This window comes from Lithohypha guttulata (genome assembly GCF_036872675.1).
Source record: "Lithohypha guttulata strain CCFEE 5908 chromosome Unknown scaffold_6, whole genome shotgun sequence".
In the NCBI taxonomy this organism is placed as follows: Eukaryota; Fungi; Ascomycota; class Eurotiomycetes; order Chaetothyriales; family Trichomeriaceae; genus Lithohypha; species Lithohypha guttulata.
The window spans coordinates 589,705-608,992 of NW_027042755.1; the positions used below are offsets into that span (position 1 = coordinate 589,705).

General features: G+C 49.4%; 8 protein-coding genes across 8 annotated transcripts; 2 read left to right on the top strand and 6 right to left on the bottom strand.

The window, feature by feature from the left end:
• Positions 1 to 55: 55 nt before the first annotated feature.
• Positions 56 to 1,105, bottom strand: LTR64_007642 (uncharacterized protein; the record flags this gene model as incomplete). Its single annotated transcript, XM_064901960.1, has 2 exons — positions 56 to 811; positions 860 to 1,105. 2 exons carry the CDS (start codon positions 1,103 to 1,105, stop codon positions 56 to 58), a joined length of 1,002 nt encoding a protein of 333 aa, XP_064751639.1.
• Positions 1,106 to 2,175: 1,070 nt separating this feature from the next.
• RPP2B (60S acidic ribosomal protein P2) lies at positions 2,176 to 2,573 on the bottom strand (the record flags this gene model as incomplete). The annotated part of the gene is made up of 2 exons (XM_064901961.1): positions 2,176 to 2,361; positions 2,415 to 2,573. The coding sequence occupies 2 exons, from the start codon at positions 2,571 to 2,573 to the stop codon at positions 2,176 to 2,178; spliced, it is 345 nt and encodes a 114-aa protein (XP_064751640.1).
• Positions 2,574 to 2,903: 330 nt separating this feature from the next.
• RPS15 (ribosomal protein S15) lies at positions 2,904 to 3,473 on the top strand (the record flags this gene model as incomplete). The annotated part of the gene is made up of 3 exons (XM_064901962.1): positions 2,904 to 2,921; positions 2,974 to 3,050; positions 3,107 to 3,473. 3 exons carry the CDS (start codon positions 2,904 to 2,906, stop codon positions 3,471 to 3,473), a joined length of 462 nt encoding a protein of 153 aa, XP_064751641.1.
• Positions 3,474 to 4,062: 589 nt separating this feature from the next.
• LTR64_007645 (uncharacterized protein) lies at positions 4,063 to 5,184 on the bottom strand (the record flags this gene model as incomplete). Its single annotated transcript, XM_064901963.1, has 1 exon — positions 4,063 to 5,184. One exon carries the CDS (start codon positions 5,182 to 5,184, stop codon positions 4,063 to 4,065), a length of 1,122 nt encoding a protein of 373 aa, XP_064751642.1.
• Positions 5,185 to 10,615: 5,431 nt separating this feature from the next.
• LTR64_007646 (uncharacterized protein) lies at positions 10,616 to 11,980 on the top strand (the record flags this gene model as incomplete). The annotated part of the gene is made up of 1 exon (XM_064901964.1): positions 10,616 to 11,980. The coding sequence occupies one exon, from the start codon at positions 10,616 to 10,618 to the stop codon at positions 11,978 to 11,980; it is 1,365 nt and encodes a 454-aa protein (XP_064751643.1).
• A 2,089-nt stretch (positions 11,981 to 14,069) lies between these two features.
• SCP1 (calponin) lies at positions 14,070 to 16,001 on the bottom strand (the record flags this gene model as incomplete). The annotated part of the gene is made up of 1 exon (XM_064901965.1): positions 14,070 to 16,001. One exon carries the CDS (start codon positions 15,999 to 16,001, stop codon positions 14,070 to 14,072), a length of 1,932 nt encoding a protein of 643 aa, XP_064751644.1.
• Positions 16,002 to 16,574: 573 nt separating this feature from the next.
• LTR64_007648 (uncharacterized protein) lies at positions 16,575 to 17,449 on the bottom strand (the record flags this gene model as incomplete). The annotated part of the gene is made up of 2 exons (XM_064901966.1): positions 16,575 to 16,771; positions 16,933 to 17,449. The coding sequence occupies 2 exons, from the start codon at positions 17,447 to 17,449 to the stop codon at positions 16,575 to 16,577; spliced, it is 714 nt and encodes a 237-aa protein (XP_064751645.1).
• Positions 17,450 to 18,044: 595 nt separating this feature from the next.
• Positions 18,045 to 19,052, bottom strand: LTR64_007649 (uncharacterized protein; the record flags this gene model as incomplete). The annotated part of the gene is made up of 1 exon (XM_064901967.1): positions 18,045 to 19,052. One exon carries the CDS (start codon positions 19,050 to 19,052, stop codon positions 18,045 to 18,047), a length of 1,008 nt encoding a protein of 335 aa, XP_064751646.1.
• Positions 19,053 to 19,288: the final 236 nt, after the last annotated feature.

Here is a 19,288-nt window from a genome sequence, read left to right on the forward strand (position 1 = left end):
TACAACACTTTGAAAAGGAATATATAACAATGGTGTGAGTTGTCTCGAAGCAGGCTTATTTGTGCTTCTTAGCCAAAGCCGCCAATTTCTGCTTCCTCTCCAGCTTCTCCTTCTTCAATCTCTGCTCTAGTGCCAACTCTCGAGCATCTTCATCTCTTGCAATCTTCTCTGCCATACGTTCCTCTTCCTCAAGTTCGTCAAACCCACCACCTTCCATGGCGTCTGATGCATCGGAACCATAATCGTCTTCATCCTCATCGTCATAGCCATAATCTCCTTCGTCTTCCTCATCTGTACCGAGGTAGTCATCGTTTCGACTTGGCTTCTTACGACGAATCTCGTCTACTGGCCGCTTGGCTGCCTGGCCCATCGTACCTTTGTACACCGCTGGTCCATGCAGTGGTGGCTGCGGCTTCTTCGGCTGTTTTGGAATGTCTTTCTCAACCTTCTTCACGGGACTACCAATTCGATATCGAGATTCAGACTTTCCAGTTGTACCGGCTTTTGACAGTGGTAAACCTGGCTTGCTTTTGTCCTGGTCCTCTTTCTTCCTCTCAGCCAACTTTTCGTTTAGCTTAGATGGCTTGACTTTGTCCGTTGCCTTGTGATGGATCATTCCGATCTGACTTGGCGTCTTTGTCTGTTGTGCCTCTTTCGCTCTCGCTAACAGATCAGCGTACGAACCTCTCGGGGCCGGTTTTGCTAAAGGCTTTGCGGTGGTTTGTGGTGCAATAGAGGACGGCAAGCCATTTGAAGGAGGTTTTGATGTGATGGGAGACCTAGTTTCGGATCCGTTCGGTTTAGTGGTTTTCTGGCCATTGTCAGAATTTGTCTGCAACAAAGGCTTCTGCAATTTTACAGGTCGTTCAGTAGAAATATCTTCAGCTTTCCTCTTTAAACCACCGCCCTGTTGAGACGATGTAATGCCAGCTGTTCCTTTGTAGACCGGCTTGGCATTCGGTGCTCCGGATGGTGTAGAAGGCGCACTCTTCGAAAGTAAGGACAATGGAGCATTCGTGCTCGCTGGTCTCGAAGAAGGTCTGATAGGCGGCGCAGGAGCTTTGTCGCCACCAATCGTGTTGACGAGATCGCCGAGGAAACTCATATTGGAGGCAAATGTTGGGAAGAGAAGAACGGTGAGTCCGGGTGGCTGAGATTGGAATCGATCGACCTATTTGAATCTCGTCGTTTGTTGATGCATAGTTATTAGTAAATTCAGAAGGCACAAACGCCCCCCGTGAACACTACGAGATACAGAAGAGAAGAAACATTCGCGCACGAACAGATTGCAAGCACCTACTTATAGCAGTAAGAGCCGATAGGAAAGAAAGAAAGCACTGACATGAGGTCGCTGGAAACAGCCAAAGCGGGCGCGAGCAGTTTGCTCCGATGAGTTGTTGCCGGCTTCTGTCAACGAAATATGGCGCAAGCCGGCCTGTGTGACGTGGTGGGATGGATGATTTTCAAGATTTGGCAGCGTCGAGCGGCAACTTTATTAGAGAACCGTCACCCACAGATCTTTTTCAAAAGTGCCAGACACCATCCAACAACACGGCACTGTATTTGCCATGGCGATCGTGGGGATCGTTTGTGTCGAACAAGGCTTTGCTCAGTGACAGGTTACAGCAGACAGATTCGATGTTGTTGGGAGGTTTAGGAGCATTACTCACATAGGCTGACTGATGCTTTCATATAAACATGCAGGAATAACAGGGCGTTCTCAGTACGAGAAGACACAAACATAAAGACACGAAGAGTAAGGGACATGCACATGTGCTCGAATGGCCCCGTTTTCAGGAGTACCTGTACGAGCAAGAAAACCACTTGATGATCTCCTAGATACCTTTCTCTGCTCCAGCCCACAGTCATCCCACAAGCATTTAAGGACCTGTTTGACGCGTCCTGCATGGACTGGTAGAAGGACTGCTGATAGATTGAGAAAATTGTTCGCATTGAAGTCATGAGTACCTTCGTAAAAAATCATCCTGCTCGGACTGCCATTCTGACCACTTTCGCTTCATGCAGCCAGGCCCTCTCCTTGAAGTAGACCGAAGAATGAAGCCGAGGACGCAATCTAAATGCGGATGGGAAGATAGGACCACAGTAATCTGTCGCAGATTGCACAAGACCATGATCTCAAAACCGTGCCATATTTCAGAACGTGGAGCGAACAGCTTAGTCGAAGAGACCGAAACCCATATCTTCGTCGGATTCCTCCTTCTCTTCTTCCTTTGCTTCCTCCTTAGCCTCCTCAGCTGGAGCAGCACCACCAGCGGCAGCGGCGGCGCCACCAGCAGCAGCACCACCACCCGAACCACCAGTTGGGACGGATGCGAGCTTAGTAGAGCCTTCGGCGATCAGCTATGACCGGTGTCAGTATATCTTTTTGCACATTCAAAATCCTCATTTCATACCTCGTTGATGTCCTTGCCTTCGAGCTCAGACAAAAGCTTCTCTAGTCTCTCATCATCTGCGTCAATACCGACAGAGGAGAGGACACCCTTGACATCGTCGGCGGACGGGCTGGTGTTACCAGCGAGGCCGAGAAGAAGATATGCTGCGAGGTGCTTCATTTTGAGTTTATCTGTACTTATTAGTATTCAGTGCCTGCCTCGATTTGCGCAACAACTGACAGTAATTTCGAGGTGGTCGAACAAGAGAACAATCAATTTAAGCGACGGGCGCAGACTGGTCTTCAATGTTCAGATATGCGTGTGTGTCAAAATCTTGTGGAAGTCGCAGCCCGAGCACTTCCCACGAGTGATTCGATGTGGGCAGAAATCTTGGCGCTCCGAGTCAAAAGCGGCTTAGCACGAAATTGCTTGGCGAAGCAGTTGCCGTCCACATTGCTCGATTGACGTTCTGTCCGACTTGACCAACTTCGACCACACATAGCAATCAAGATGGCCGACGAAAACTACGTGAGCACTATCGCAGTGGTTAGGAATGCGCGAATACTGATAGAATTGATAGAACGCCGAGGAGGCTGCCGAGATCAAGAAGAGAAGAGCATTCAGAAAATTCTCATACAGAGGAATCGACCTTGACCAGTACGTCGCATTACATTTCAGCACTGTCGGCAAGACGTCCAACTAAACACTCACAGGCTCCTGGATATCCCATCGAATGAACTCCTTACCATTCTCCATGCTCGTGCACGAAGGCGATTCAACCGTGGTCTCAAGCGACGTCCTATGGGTCTGATCAAGAAACTCCGAAAGGCCAAACAAGAGGCCAAGCCCAACGAGAAGCCAGACCTTGTCAAGACACATCTTCGAGACATGATCATTGTTCCAGAGATGATCGGCTCAGTTGTTGGCGTCTACTCCGGCAAAGAGTTCAACCAGGTCGAAATTAAGCCTGAAATGGTTGGGTTCTACCTTGGTGAATTCTCGATCTCATACAAGCCTGTCAAGCACGGTCGACCTGGTATTGGTGCCACTCACTCCTCTCGGTTCATTCCTCTCAAGTAAATTATGTGTTTGGAATGCGGAATCATGAAGACGACGTTACTGGCGAACACACACTCTTGACACGACGCATCAAGTTGATGTTAGGTTGAGGACTACAAGTATACCTGACTGCAAAGGATCCCGTTAGTGGGAAGTAGAAGAGATGCTACAGATAGCACGCCCCAGTATTTACACTGGTCGATGAGAGAATGACAAGAACGAGTTCAAACCTGATCAATACCCGGTGCTCATTAGAGCCAAACGGGGTGCCCAAGATCATCATACCAGCCTCTACTAGGCTGCGCAGAGATTTTTGCTGTGCACGTTTCGTCGTTGTCGTCGCTTGACCGGAGCATGTAGTTCGTCGTAGGTCTTGATATCTTCCGTGCTTATCTTGTACAGCTAGGTTGGTGGTTCAACGAGTATGCCGTAAGTTAGTCGAAGCATATCCGGTAATTCTCACCTTGGGTGTTCGCCTTGATACTCAAGTGTGCTCGAATTACATGGCAAGGGCAATGTCATGATACGAGAAAACGACTGAGAGAGACAATAGTGGCAGCAGGACGCTGATACACGTAATGTGATTGTACAACCTGGAACTTCTCGAATTCTAGCTACCAAAGCGAAACTCAGCACCAGCATAATTCCACAATGCCCTCAGGAAACCCTGATACTCAACCCTTGTCCTCGATCTTCCACTCACGTCTCCACCACTATCACCAACGCAAAAGATCTCTGTCAATCTTATCTGCCACGGAGGATATCCGTCGAGCTTGATGACTGGTGCAAAGACAATGAGTAAATCTGGCTCCGAGGGGAGGTATGTGTCGTCGTGCTTGACACCATTGGTCTTCTTGTGTCCGTGTGTGCGTTGTGGGTTGCTAGATGGAGCAGGAGCGCTGGTACTTGCACTGATTTCGGTATCGATGAGATCGACTGTGATGTCCTTCGGTCGCAACTTATGTGCTTGAGCCATCTCGGTGAGTGTGCGGGTTAAGTCAACGAGAGTTTCTCTACCGTCGGATTCTGAGAGGAGTAGAAGACTCAAATTGAGATTGGTGTTTGTGGTACCATTGATTTGTGGAGATGGTAAAGGAGACAGAGACGGGTAGTTGGGTGCGAAGACTTGTAGAACAGGTGTTGATGGGGGTGCGCCGAAGTATAGGACGAGTTTCTGCTGCACTATTTCCTGAACAGCAGACATGTATTGCTTGAGGACTCCTGTCTTTTCGTAGACGCTGAGCAGTGGTATGCCAGCAGCGGTCGACCAGGCTGCAAGCTCTGCGACATCATCCAGCAGTGTTTCTAGTCCATCATCAGATCTAGCGTCGTACCTGAGTATTACTGAGAGATGTTCTGGCAGCCGACTGAGCCCTTTGAGATCTTTTTGAATGTATGCCGGCGTCCGATGGTGGTAGTGCCGGATCGCAATAAATTTCTGGAAGAGTGCGGAAACGATCTGCCGCACACGTATGAAAATACCGAAGAGGAGCTGTATGATTAGGTATATGGCGAGGTGTAATCTTTGCTTGAGGTATGGTCGAAGTCGTCTACTGCGTCGTTGTTTGCGCTTCTGGTCACGAACCTGCTCACGGGCCGAGCTTGAACGCAGTTCTGAAGGTCTTGGAAGATATCTTTCTAGCAGCTCCCTTCGCTCGTCGACCGACATAGTCTGCCCTCTAGAGTCAACATCTTGACGGTAGAACCTTGTATCGTCCTGATTGAATGGCATGTCTTGTAGAGCTTGCTGGTGAGCAGAACGATTGGAGATTCGATCGAACTACGTGTTAGCAGGTTTCGAGACTGGCAATATCAGAGAGCTCATTATATGAATAACTTCAATACTAGTCGATCAGCTTGTGTAATGTATACGTGTAGGTCCGTAATTGCGTGGCATGTGGCACGGTCGACGAGGATCGACTTCAAAGCCACGCGACAGGACGACGTACGCCAAGAATTGACGTGTATCTATGTCCCGTGGTGACAGACCTTCTACTCGAGCTTTCACTGGGATCCTCTGACAGAGAAGTGTATTCGCACTCGGAGCAAGTCATTGACGCGTCTAAAAAGGACATGTCAAACCTACAGGCTGTACTTGAACACGCACAGATGAATGACTTACTTGCGCACCTTCAGCTGAAATTCTTGTACGAAAGGGCCGCCTCGGAGTCCTCAGCATCGGTGAATCAAGGGGAAGAGTGAAAATAGTAGCACAAGCTGATACTTTGACGGAAGTGAAGGAAAGAGCATCAGGTTTACTGGCTAGTGCTTGAAAGGTTGTATGGGTGGCTAGGCCACCATCTCCGTCACTTCGATGGACTCACGCACAAGCTCAACTATCCATCACTTTCAGCAGACAGGTAGGAACTGGTATTGCCGATGGTTGCAGCCGTCTCTTTCTTCTTGCACCAGCTCGATGCCTCCGTAAACAGGATGTACCATGAAGTGACAGATCGGAAGTGTTTGCCTTGGAAACAACTTACTATTTCCTTTCCACAGAGCAGCCGGTGCAAGTGAAGGTACAACCAGTACTTGACAAATCCTGCGTCTAAGCTTGCTTTTCAAACTACTTTACTGCCACAGACATGTACACTCGGTATCCATTCTATTATCCTGTAGGTACATCCTATTACGATTATCCTCAATCGGTCTATTATCAAGGCAGGATATTCTCGAGGTAAGTCGCTCGTCTTTCCCTGTGCATTCCTCGTGTACCAGCCACTGAAAGAATCTTTCCTGATGTCTTCGTACATGTGGATCGAGCGTGGTTCTGATGGTCGTCCTTACTACGTAATGAGGAAGCCTGCTGTACCGTCGCTTCGTCAGAAAATCGCTGAAGCTTTTCGTGAACTCAGACAACGACCTCAAGTACCGACCACCAAACCCGCAAGCGCTCCTTCTTCACCTCAACTGCCACCTGCGCCTGCCAATACTCCTGCTTTGCACTCTAGTGCAAATAATAAGGAGCCCAAATCAAGCCTCAAGCAGAAACCGCAAGCACACCCTGAGATGGCACGTAGCAAGACACCCATTCCGACCACCAATGCACCAAATCATGCCAATTTTCAGGGTCAATTCAGTCCACATCATCACCTCCCATTCGTCCCTCCGTTCTCTCCTCCACCAATTCACCACGAGAACATTCCAGGTGCAGCACAGAACCCGCTCTCTTCAGCAGTTGTGCCGCACTACAACACACCTCATCCGAGGATGTATCCATACGTCCCAGCGGGTACTCAGGCTCTAAGTGCACATGGACCGGCGCAGCACATGAATATGCCTGCTATGCATCACGGAGGACCCAACACAATTTCCCAAGCCTCTCAGCCTCCCAACATGTTCGCCCCAGTCCCTCACGGACAGAATTTGGTCAATCCTCTTCATCTCAACGCAGACAATCCGAGACACAAGTGCAGCAATTGCGGTCGCTCCCGGTCCGCTCGATATTATTGGAAGCATCAACTCACACCGGGCGGGCTTCCTGGTCCGAGCATATGCCGAAGATGTCGAAAGGAGGTAACAGACAGCGAAGGTGAGAGCACAGATAGCTACAGAGAAAGGGATACCAGAAGTCGTTCTCGAGCGCGAAGCCAATTTAGATCATCATCACGTGCGAGAAGCCAGCGGCCGAGATCGAGAGCACGCTCTTCTAGTCGACCGAACTACCGCAACGTTGACTTTGACTACTATGCTACACAAAGATCTGAGGATACCAGTTCGGAGAGCGACATCTCTGAGCCACGAATTCCACGAAGACGAAAGAGTCGGACATATAGAAGTCGACAGCCGAGTGTGGAAGTTGTAAGATATGTTGATCAGCCTTCTCAGTCACAAGCAAGAAGACGAAAGAGAATTGTCTATGTTGAAGATCATCGACTCCACGATGACACATCGGGTGAGGAAGATGAACTTGAAGTTCGCTATGTCGATACAGCACCCAGGTATGCAAACCTGACGAAATTTGTGATCCTCTACTGACCTGTATAGGCTGAGAATGGTGACTAGCAGACCAGCAACAATGCCCCGAGGCTCGCTCACTCGTCAAAGCTCAAATCCAGATTTACCATCAGTAGAGATGATCGAGCATCGCATGCACAGGAATGATATCCCACGATCTGGTTCGAAGAGACGTGTCTTGTCCTCTTCAAGGTTCAGCTCTCGTAATCCATATCGCCACATCCGTTCTGATTCCAAGCATCGGGGCAATGACTACCACGAGTCAAGAGAAGCAGAACACTACTATGAACCAAGGACGGAGGAGGCGGCACGACGTCGTATGTACCACGAACGTCGTAGCAGAAGTCAAAGTCGGGGTCGTCGCCGCTTCAGTATAGATGAGGGTATGTTTGAATTGTTCTCGCGCGTACATTGCTGACGGAGTTGCATAGGTGCTGAATCAGGTCGGAACAGCCAACACATGCCAGCTGCTCCAAGTCCGCCAGTGAACCATACGCGTCGACCTTCTGCTCCAGCATACGTCACGAGCAGTTCGGACGGAAGCGCTCCAGAGCTGCATAATCGACGAGCCGAGCCATCATCGAAACGATCAAAGAACAAGCTTTTGTCCCGTGAAGTACCATCTAGTACTGAAGAAGTGCCTGCAGATGACTACGATTGGTATGATGCAAATGGGATGAGAGTTCGAGTCCGCGAGATATAACTTGCGGGGCGCGAACACCATAGACAACGTACTAGCTGTGTTAGCTGCATGAACAAGGATGCAGATGGGGCCGCTCTGTCACTTTGTGAGACTCAGACAGGAGAGGAGCGTCTGAAAGAGACAAAGGGACTGCCGTTTTAGAATACCTGGAAAGGCAACGAGCAACAATGTTCAGGATCCAGGTCGGTCAGGACCGACTCGTGCAAAGTACTCCACGAGCGCGCTATTGATTATGTTTAAGCGTTGGCATGGGACTGGGTCAGACAGCACACGGGCGGGCAGCTGACTGCCACATGGTCTATGTATCTATACATCCGATACTGCTTTTCACAGAGTGCTGCTTGTGCCGTTCAGGTTAACAAGTACGGAGAAGCTCGTTGTTTCTTTCAGCATACGTTGTCCATTCAGAAATCGACTGACTGAGACACAGACTTTCCTTCTACATGCACCACAAATTTCTGAGTTTAATTCGACGAGCCCAAGCCACGAATGTGCACCAGAAAGTATATCGGCAAGGGGCCAAAGGCACAAAACCCTGCCCAAAACGTGCCCCCAGATTTGGGGCCTTTGTGGAAAGGCGTAGTTCCTAGCCACGTCTCGATCAGGCAAAGACCATGAAGATCGTTGCCTGTACTGAATTTGAGATGAGAGAGTTCTCGAGTCTGCCTTCTGGATGTCCTGGCTTTCATGCCTCCACAGTCGCTTATCCTGTTGGACATCACTTCAGCCCCTCTCTTCGTTAAAGCACGACTCTAGCCAATCCTCAAAGACGAACCACACTGATACCAGACCCTGAAAGTCCTTTGCAAAAGTACATGATTGAGCCGAACACTTTCGTTAATTTTGCGACTAGCAGATCGACGGCGCCTGGAAGGATCACTGATTGGATCAGCCGTCGCTTGGTTGTGATGGAAATCGACTATTGATGCCTGACGAACTTAAACTTTCTTGCCGGCTTCTACGCAGCCTATCACAGTGAATATCGAACGCCAGTACACATTGGCTTCGCTTGCACCTGCTAGTCTTGCCTGATCATCAACCCCATGTTCTGGAAACGATCTTTTGACCGCTAAACTACACCAGGTGCACAACAGGACCGTCATTTGTACTGTGTGCTTTTGTCGCGGTACATCAAAGCGCCTCCAACTTTTATCCAAGATTTATTGTACATTCATACTAACTCTTTTCTGTCACAAGAAATCAGCCCCGGGCAGGGTCACTTGGGAACTTGACGCTCAACGAAATCACCACTATCTTCCTTCAACCAACCTGAAGTTCGTGTACTAATGCATGCAAGCAAGGGCTCCGTCGTAAGCTTGTCGCGGCCACGAAAGTATATTTGATCGAGACCATACGGACGGGAGTTTCCCTCTTCGCTAGTTCGTGCCGTGCGTCCCAAGCCATGCCGCTTACCAACGTCCTTGAGATCCACATGCCTTGCTCGAGGCATGTGGACGACACCGGTTAAGACTGGACCTGGTCTAGTTCACATGTACCTAATCGGAAGGCGAGTTGACCGACTAGTCTCACCAAATCAGCAATTGATATCTTGCGATCCTCCTCAGACTTTCTCAATCGAGCAGCTTCCTCCCTACAATGGTCTAGGGCCAGTGTATGGCCTTCAATCGAAATATAACTAACGCTGCAATTAGACAATGTATTCGAGATAAGCATGTCCGAGACTAAACGTTTTTATATCCCCATGATGGGGTCTGGCCCCTGCAGTGTGCAGATTTGGCTCTCGAGTTTGCCTAAACTCAAGGATATGCGGGACAAGTCTCCACCGATCTAGTGTAGGCCGTTGGTCCTTGAAAACCATTCACTAGTCTTGAGGTACGTACTAGAGGAGGAGATCATGCCATATTTGTGCCTTGAGCACCACAAGCTTCAGATATACCAACCTCGCCCACCTCCATCTGTGATTGAACTTTACTTCTTCATACGCTCTCGTCAACAATCTGCTATATGTGAACAACTCTCAACCTTCATCAGGACGTCCCACTGAATGAGCCACCAACACTATCCAAATATGGATCATAGCTACACAGTCGCTGCAGCTCAATATTGGACATACGATCCGCGTTCCGAAATTAACGGCTATTACCAGGGAGCAAACCATCATGACACCTGGATGCCACTGACTTCTTTATCTGCGGAGCCTGAACATGGACTATATCGCTCTATGCCATACATTCCATTGACCAAGCCGGTATTCTGTGCCGATATGGAAACATCAGGAGAATATTCAAGGCTTTTCCAACCCAACCAGGTTGACCACTATAGCTCTTCGATTGATTCTCGTAGCAGCAGTCCCTCGGATATATCCAGTTCGAACCAGAATATGTTCTGTACTAACTATGTAAACAACTCAATACGTTACCTAGCAGGTCCTGTCAATCTTATAGATGGCCATATCCCCAACAGCCACGTGGAAACTAGCACGCACCATGCGCCATGGCCTACTCTCCCGGAACGATTGACCAGTTTCTCCGCTCATGCCACGATGCCGTCTTTGCTGTCAACTCACAACTTGACATTAAAGCAAGTCGAGTTTGACCAGCATAACGATCGTGCAAGCAAGGATGAGTTTGATCAGGATATCGTCACCATGCATACGCCCTCACTGCTTCAGAACCCCCTACCTCAGGAACTGGAAACATTCGAAGCATCAACATCATCCACTCCAGGTTCTGTTAGTGATGAGACTACATTCTCAGAGCAAGAGTTGTCAAGAGACTCTGCATTGAACTCTGACGAGGAAGAAGATCTGATCATCGTTGATCGGCAGAGCGACTCTGACTATACAAGCAAAGCTACGCGACGAAGAAGAACCAGCAGCACAGGAACACGAACCACGAAGCCTGCTAGTTGCAGAAGACGCGGGTCCAGCATCTTGGACAGCAATTCCCGAGTCCGTAAACGCAAAATCTCGACAACTACAACTGCTTCCAACCACACTCGTCGGCCATCCAGACCAAAGGCCAAGCCCAAAGGGCCAGCACTCCTTCAGAAACCTGGGTCAAGCGTTCCTGCCATCAGCAAATCTGAACGTAGCTTCCCCTGCGCTTTCCACAATTTCGGATGTCCTGCAGAATTTCCAAATAAAAACGAATGGAAACGTCATGTTGCCTGTCAGCATCTACAGCTTGGCTTCTATCGATGTGACTTGGATGACTGCGATCCTAATAACAACAACAGCAAGTTCCGAGCACGCAACAACCACAGACCCAAGCACGACGAAGAAATAATCAAGATCTACAACGACTTCAATAGGAAGGATTTGTTCACTCAACACTGCAGACGCATGCACGGACCTACTCGAAACCCAGCACTCTGCTCCAATGCACCAACCAAGAAAGGCGGCGAACTGAAGCCAACCAAAGAAGACGAAGCCGATTTCGAGAAAGAGATGATAAATATCAGAAGTCGTTGCTGGCAAGTCAGACGCAAAGCTCCTGCTCGCAGTAATTGCGGCTTCTGTTCTAAGGTGTTCGACGCCATTTACTACACTTCCAACACCGGTGGTACACATGATCAAGGGCCTGAAGAGAAAGCATGGGAGGAGAGGCTAGAGCATCTCGGAAGACACTACGAGAAAGAGCCCTTGAGGAAAGAACAAGAAGAAATTGACGATGACCTCGTTGCTTGGGGTCTCAGGAATGGTGTATTGAGAAGGCTCGACGACGGGCGAGCTTGGTTAACGACTGCAGACGTGCCTGACTTGTACACAAGTTCTGTACAAGGGGCAGAAGAAGATCACAAGAGGAAGGCACGTCGACAGTCAAGTCGCACGGTTGTTGTGCAGAGGGCACTAGCCGTGAAGAAGGAAGAAGCTAGTGACGACGATGCAGACGGTGAGGACGAGTGATGGATAGCTTGTCGATCTTGTGTTTTGTGGTTGGCCAAACTTACGCTTATGGGCTTTCCCGGGGAATATTTGCAAGGCAAACTGGTAATTACGAGGCAGTGAAGGAAAGGCGTTGACACAATATTTTGCATTTTCAGTACCCAAAGATACCCCCTAGCTCTAATGATGATGATGATACGTGCCGATCATCCTACTTTCCAAGAGATATTAATCGTTCCCAACAAATACAAATTCCCTCGTAGGTTCGTGCACACTTCGCTACGTATTTCGCGTGAGCTTGTCTACCAATCATTGGCTTGGGGCCACGTTTTGCCTTGCAAATACTACCCAAGGCAAGACGCCCTCGCCTGTCTGTCCAGTGGATATAACAACGTGTCAGTACACCACTGGCACCACTGGCCAAAGATTTGGGGGTTCGATAACACCACCATTCCGGATACGCTAGACGTAAACTACCAGGACCAAGCAGAATGCAGTTTTTGAACAACTGAGTATCGTGCGCCTTCCCCTCGGGGCGGATGTGGGCTAAAGGGGCCATATCCATGTCAATCGCAACGAGCTGGGGCCAAACTCAAAAGTGTGTATTATGCCTGACGACGATACACGAACGAGAGACATCCTCATAATTTACGAGGTTTGCTATAGTTGGTTCGTACAGGTTCATCAGAAGCTCAGAACCCCAAGTTCTGCCTGATGAGATTGTCAGTGGTTCTGGACGAAGATACGGTGGTCTATCATGGTAAGTAGTGGCTCGACTAGATCGTGTGGATAAGTAGCACTTTCCGTGCCTTTGGTTGCTATGGAGATAGGAGATTCTACTGCATGGCCAGCAGAGTTGTGGACATCTGAATCGACAGATGAGCCTTGATCATATTGTGGGAATTTCACTTGCTTTTTTTTTTTAGACAACTCTCACTAGCAGCTCACTGGTCAAGCGCCTGTGCATGGCCTGGATTGGTGGAGGAGATATGTCGTAGCTAGTCCCTCAGCGAACCCGCCAGAGCTGAGTCTGCCATGTGTTCACAGTATCAAGAAACAGAGCCGCCGAGGAAAGTGAACGCGGTTTACCATGCTCTAACAATAGCATACCATCGAATTCGCAGGAGATCGCGTAAAGGCGAGTCGCGAGCTGCATGGCTGGGATGGATCAAAGGATTGTTCGTCACTAGTATCGGCGAAACCGAGTTTTTCCTCACACAAGTACAGCTTACACTCTACTGAGTAGGGTCAACACTAGCTGTCTCTGTGAGAGATTCTTGGCGGGAAACCAGCCATCGGTATTGCTGTTTGGTTTTCCGCGAAGGACCCTCTCGTGTATATCCTGGGCATATACTCACCGGTCATGGAGTGTGAATGCGTGGCCTGGTTCTGTCGATTGCTATCACGAGCAATCTGCTGTAGGAATACCTCATTTTCATGTGCGAAGAGATAATGAAGGTTGCACAAGAATTGGAGGTGCATGGGTGCTGGCAAATATGCCGGTCCAGCTCTTCTGTCACAAAGCCTGGAGACAGTTTAGTGCTTGGACATGCTTAAATAGTGTTTGTGACAGACAGTTCGGTAGCTGTTGGGATGGCCAATCTAGGCTGTCCACGCCTCTTCAGGTATAGATCGCCGGTTTTCTCGTGATGCTATCGCTTTCTGGAACAACCGAGACCTGGTCGCGACCTGAGTCTTAATACATTAGCATGCTGATCGTCGAAGTCAACAATAGGGAGCACATGTGCTGGGAGGGTAGAAGCGGATAGAGCTTTGACCAGGAGTACAGCTTTCGCAGATAGGGACGCTGAACAGATGGCCAGATAGGCCCTCTGCTATGCCTGGCCTGTGATGGAAGCTCGACGATTGTTGTGCGAGAACAAGCCCCAGCTTTCAGCTATCAACAGATTAAGCCACAGGGAAATGTACTAATCCGTAATTGGTCGAGTGCCCTGACGCATCCCTGCTGCCGTCTTCTGTATTCGGTATCCTTGCATAATGTGGCTTCGGCTAAACCTGCTAGGCACGCGCACAAGCTTGAAGCAATAGAACGAAAGTATAGATCCATGTGCTGTAAAATGTTCATTGGATGTAATCGTATCCAGACCCTCTATCGTGGAGGTCTCGGACCGATGATCTGCCTCCTGGCACCACTCGCACCTAGACCAGGCCCACCACGATTCTGACTATCACCCCCAATATAGCCATACTGGTGAACATCCCAAGTCTGACCAGGCGCACTACCTTCTTGGATGTCTCTTGCCGCTGTCTGAGTCTGCTTCTGACTCTCCTCCCATTCCCTCTGCCTTTCACGTTCGCGCTCCATCTCCCGTTCCAGTAAGCTCTTGCTTGCCCAGCCACCTGCACGAGTACTATGTTGTGATGCTAGTCTCCTTGCGTTCTCAGCATCGATCTCGGCAGTGGTGCCATGTGACGCCTCGTTGGGAGTGTGCTGGCTAGCTTGCGTAGGCGCTGGTGCAGGGTTGGTGGTGAGAAAACGTGACGTACGGGTAGTGTTCGGTGCGTAGGTAGATGGATCTGGTAATGGTCGAGCTGGCTCGGCGGGCTGAGGTCGTGGTGGTTTGGGAGGTAGACTGTGCTCTGCAGCTATTGAAGAGTATTCCTTGTGCGCATTACGAAGGTAGTCTCGTTCAGATGCGTCCCAGTCGTCTTCATGGGCTGTCTGCACGTTGTTGGAAGGTCTTGTTGGCAGTGCTGGACGTTGCTGTGGATCCGGCTCATCATCGACCTTCACGGTTGAGGGATCTAGTGAAATATGCTCTTGCGGTCGTCTCTCATGCGTGGTCGTAGCCTGTTGCTGTCTGAGTCCTTCGAGCTCCCGTTCCAGATCAGCAATTCTGCGCTGTTCAGCTGATAGTTGAGGTTCCAATCTTTTAGGTAGAGCGGGTTGAGGTTTCTGCGTGGCATGGTACTGGCTAAGAAATTGACCATTAAGGCGCGCGTCACTTGTCGTTCTTTGACGATTCCTCGAGGCAGAGAGACGCTCCTCAGCCTCCTGGTCTTTCCTCGCCTGTTCTTCTCGTAGCCCTCGTGATTCTTCCTGCTGTTGAGCAAGTTCTTCCTCCCTACGCAGCCGATTTGTTTCCTCTTGCCATTTCCTCTCCTCTTCTTCCTTGGCTTGCGCCTCTTCAGCTTCTTGCTGCGCTCTTAGACGTGCCTCGTTATCTCTCAACTGTTGCTTCTCTTGCTCAAGTTTTTCGCGAAGGCGCTTCTCCTTCTCGACTAAGGAAGGTACTTCTGGCGCTGTACTCGTAATCTGGCGTCTACCTCCATACACAACACCCAGCTTGCCTTGGTCAGGTCCGGCGAAGCTACCATATTGAACCGTATTCCAAGCTGGAGCGGTATTGTTTCTGTCACTTTCCGTACTCCAGCTACTGATTGACCCTCCCGTAGCTAACCCGCCTCTTGATAGACTGGCGCTTTTGGTAGGGCTCGTTCGGCCCGAACTTGCATAGGCGGCCTTGTTCAATGGATTGAATGTGGTTGCAGGCGAAGTTTTTGTCTTCGGAGCATTGGTCGTGTATCCCACTACCTTGGGAGAATATGGGCTTGAGCCAGGTCCAGTCGATTCTGGGCTCAATGCGCCTCCTTTGCTCTTTGCACCTATCGTGGTCGGAAAGTTGGTAGGATTGACTTGATTGGCTCTCCGGCTAAAAGCAGCGATACACTGTAACACTTGAGCGGGATCCTTCTTGTCGTAAAGATCAACTGTCAAGAAACGATCATGCGCGGGCAAATTGAGAGGTGGCATCTCGCAGGCTTTGAGAAAATGGCTGATATTTTCCATTTGCACGAAGGGCATGTTCGAGGCCTTGTACTTGATATTAGGCGAGACTGCCAGGTTGATCAACTTGCATAAAGCGACACCATCCCGCAGTGCTTCCATAAGATCACCTGGCGCAAGTCTTTCGCCGAGAGTATTCTCAATCCATCCTCGTATCTCATTTGCAGCGCCAGGGGTGTAGCGATCCAGACGCAATTTGCGCATGTCCTGGTCCAGGCTCGACACGGATGCCATGTCTATGTCTGGAACTGCGGTTCCAATATGTACAGACCACCACAGGGTAGCGAGTAGGAGGCCTATGGTTTTGATGCGAAGAAAGTCATCAGATTTGAACAGTAAAGACGGTGACGTATCTGGGTTGTTGGTACAAGACAATCCTCTGCTCGCAGGGTTAGGCACAGCGTTTCTGAGGTCTGAATGTGCAGTATGAGGGCGCGGTCGCATCGCTCGAAATATACGGCTGCAACGTCATTTTCTGGGGCTCATCAAGCTAATCTAACATAGTTACCGCTGTGCACGTGCGAGACATCGAGTGGAGCAGCCTTATGGCCTGAACACCTTCTACTTACTACGTCTCAAAGGTCAGCATTAAGCAAATCTAGGAAATGCAAGTCTTTTGGGTATATTTACAGATTGTATTAGCGAGCTAGGGTGCTAGTGTGATCTCACGCCCTATTCGGACAGGTTGAACTTACAACACGTCATATTCTAATGCAAGAGACGGGAAATCAACCATGAAAGACCTGTCGCTCTCGTCGTTTGAGAAGGGTCCCGAAAGCATTCCCGGTAGCAGAGCCCCATGTAGGGCTACCATACCCGAAGTTGTTCTCTCCCGTCTTCTTCTGCCTCCAGGGCACGCCTCTTCGTGGTTCTTCTGTCGCTACACATGCTCTCCTTGCTGGCGATGATATCTGGCTTGACCGAAAGCAAGAATTTGAATTTTCGGCACCGTTCACCTGCTGTTGTCTGCGGAACAGAGGACGCCAGGGCTGGGATGTTGTATTCTGCGAGACTGGGCTTTCAGAAGTACACGGCGGAATTTGTGACTCGAAGGACCTCCCTTGGTTTGACTCAACCACTAGATCCTGATCGGCGGTTAGCTCGACCATCGTGTTAGCCTGGATACTTTGGTCAGGAGAACGATCCTTACATTGGGATGGCACACTGTCTGTGTAAGTCCGTGGCTCGTTCGAGGCGTCCTCTTCGAGCCTTGCTGTCCTTCTCGCAGCATACCGGTCAATCTGTGCTCGGAGCGCTCGCATACTCTTCTCGTATGCCTCTTCCTGAGTGATACGATATTCATACCATTGCCGAACCACACGGATCATTCTCTTCACAGCTTCTTTGTCAGCGATGACCTCCCGACCTACCATCTCGGACTGATAGATTTGGTTCAGAAAGAGGCGCATTGACTCATCAATTTTGCTTCTGTCGAGCAAGCCGAGTCCTTGCAGGAACCGGTCTGTCAGTTCTTGGTCACATAGATTATTGTATGCCACAAGATCTTGCTCCGTCCATGCATCGATATTTGAGTGAGGTAGTAGGGAGGAGGCCAGAGAGTCGAGAGAGTTCAAAGGTTGTCCACCTGCTATGAACAGGTGTTCTTTTGAAAGATGTGCGACCAGATAGCCTTGTTGTCTGGTATACACGGCGTAGAGACGGTATGCAAGTGATCCTTGCATATAGGAGTAACATACTCCATGTCGGTGGCTCGGCGTGCTTGGCGGTTTCTTGCGGCTAGATACGGTATCAGAAGAGATTGAACTAGCGTGGGTGGGTGTTGAGTATGTTGTGGATGTAGTGAAGCATGGGGACGAGCGAAGATAGCCTGGTAATATATCTGATGCGGTCCAGTTTTTCTGCATGTCTCTAGAATGTCTCTGGAGCCTTGAAGTCGCAGACACACGACACAATGCAGTATGTTGTCTTGTCTCACACAACGTCACTCAGCTAGCTTTCTTTCGTCTTGCTTTGTGTGCCATTGTTCAAGTGACGGCAGGATGTACGCGATGGCTAGTGAAGCTCAGCCTTTGAATGCTATCGTCGTCCATGTTCAGTATAGGTGGAGTTCTTCTAGCAGTATCATACATACTGCTAGCCGTTGCCTAGAGGAACGGAACGGAAAGCCATATCAGAAATCGATGATTATTGATAGCTCAATTTGTGTCACGATACCTATACGTTAGTCAATCATGTGCCAAGTGATCAATTCAAAATGATACTTACGATGGAAATATCAGTCGCAAACATTAAGGTCACCTCGGTTCATTGCTGTATTTAGTTCAGGCGAGTCGTCGCCTTTTTCCAATGTCCATCAAGTGAGTAGACGAGCCAGCTATCGTCTTCAAGGCGTTTCATCTCACCTACAAAGGGTGCTGTGACTGAGCTCTTCTCAACAGGGTCTTGTAGAGCGCTGTTGAGCTTTTTGAGCAAGGCTCGACCGCGTACAGTTGTCCGGTATCGACATGTCGAACAATGTCGATCTCGCTCGGCAGAATGCCAGGTCGATAGCAAAGGTTGCGTCGTGGTAAGATCTGGATCAGTAGGCACAATCATCGGTGAATCTAAATGTCCGCCATTGGAGCCAACATCAGAGTCTTCGATTACCATTGTGTGCCGCGCAGTCGAGTCCGGTGTGCCACGGCCGATCTCATACCATTGCATAGCTAGTGGAACAAATGGTACAGCCGCAGCGCGTGGTCCGACACCAGAAACATTATATTTGGTTTCTGTCGTGCGGACAATCCGGTCTTGTCGTTGTGTGGTCCTCAGAACCCGCGGTACACGCAGTGCCTTCGAGGCATGGGCTACAGTCTTGGTTGACGCTGGTTCGAAATCTTCTGGCATTTTATCAGTCCGTGGTAAGCAGCCATCCGTATAAGATTTAGTATAGAGGTTTGGATACCTGTTCCAGCCTGACTTGTACTGATAGCCATGTACAGCGTCCTGCCTCATCAGCTGCTCCCATCTACATCGATTTTCGAACTCGATCAACTCTATCGAAGTCCAATGCTTAGCTTCCATAGGGTCAAAAGCAACGCAAAAGTAGTTCTTAGTGGACTCCAAAGGTTCAGACTTCTCCCAGGCATTCTTCTCGATGCACTCGAGTGTATATTTGTGATACTCTTGTACATTCCTAACACGCTCTTCCATAGACAGTATTGTTGCTGATTTCTGTGAGCTAGCGAACCCAGCGGACGTCATTTGCGTGCTGCCACTCTTTTGAGACGGACTCCTCAACGATTCTGTATCTGTGAATCGTAGACTTTGCGAGAAGGCAGACATGGTAGCTCGATGCATATTTTTTCCCCGTTGTATGACCTGAAGTTTCTCGACTATCACGATGTCAAGCTTGGTCATAAATTAACAGTTCCGCTTCATATAGGTAGACTATCTGATGTCCGGGCCACCACACGACGGAAGTGCTCAATGACAATGTCCATGTTTGAGGAGAGCAGACAAAACATATCGATAACATTGTTCTGGAGAGCACCCGTTGTTGAAGTCACAATGCAAACAAA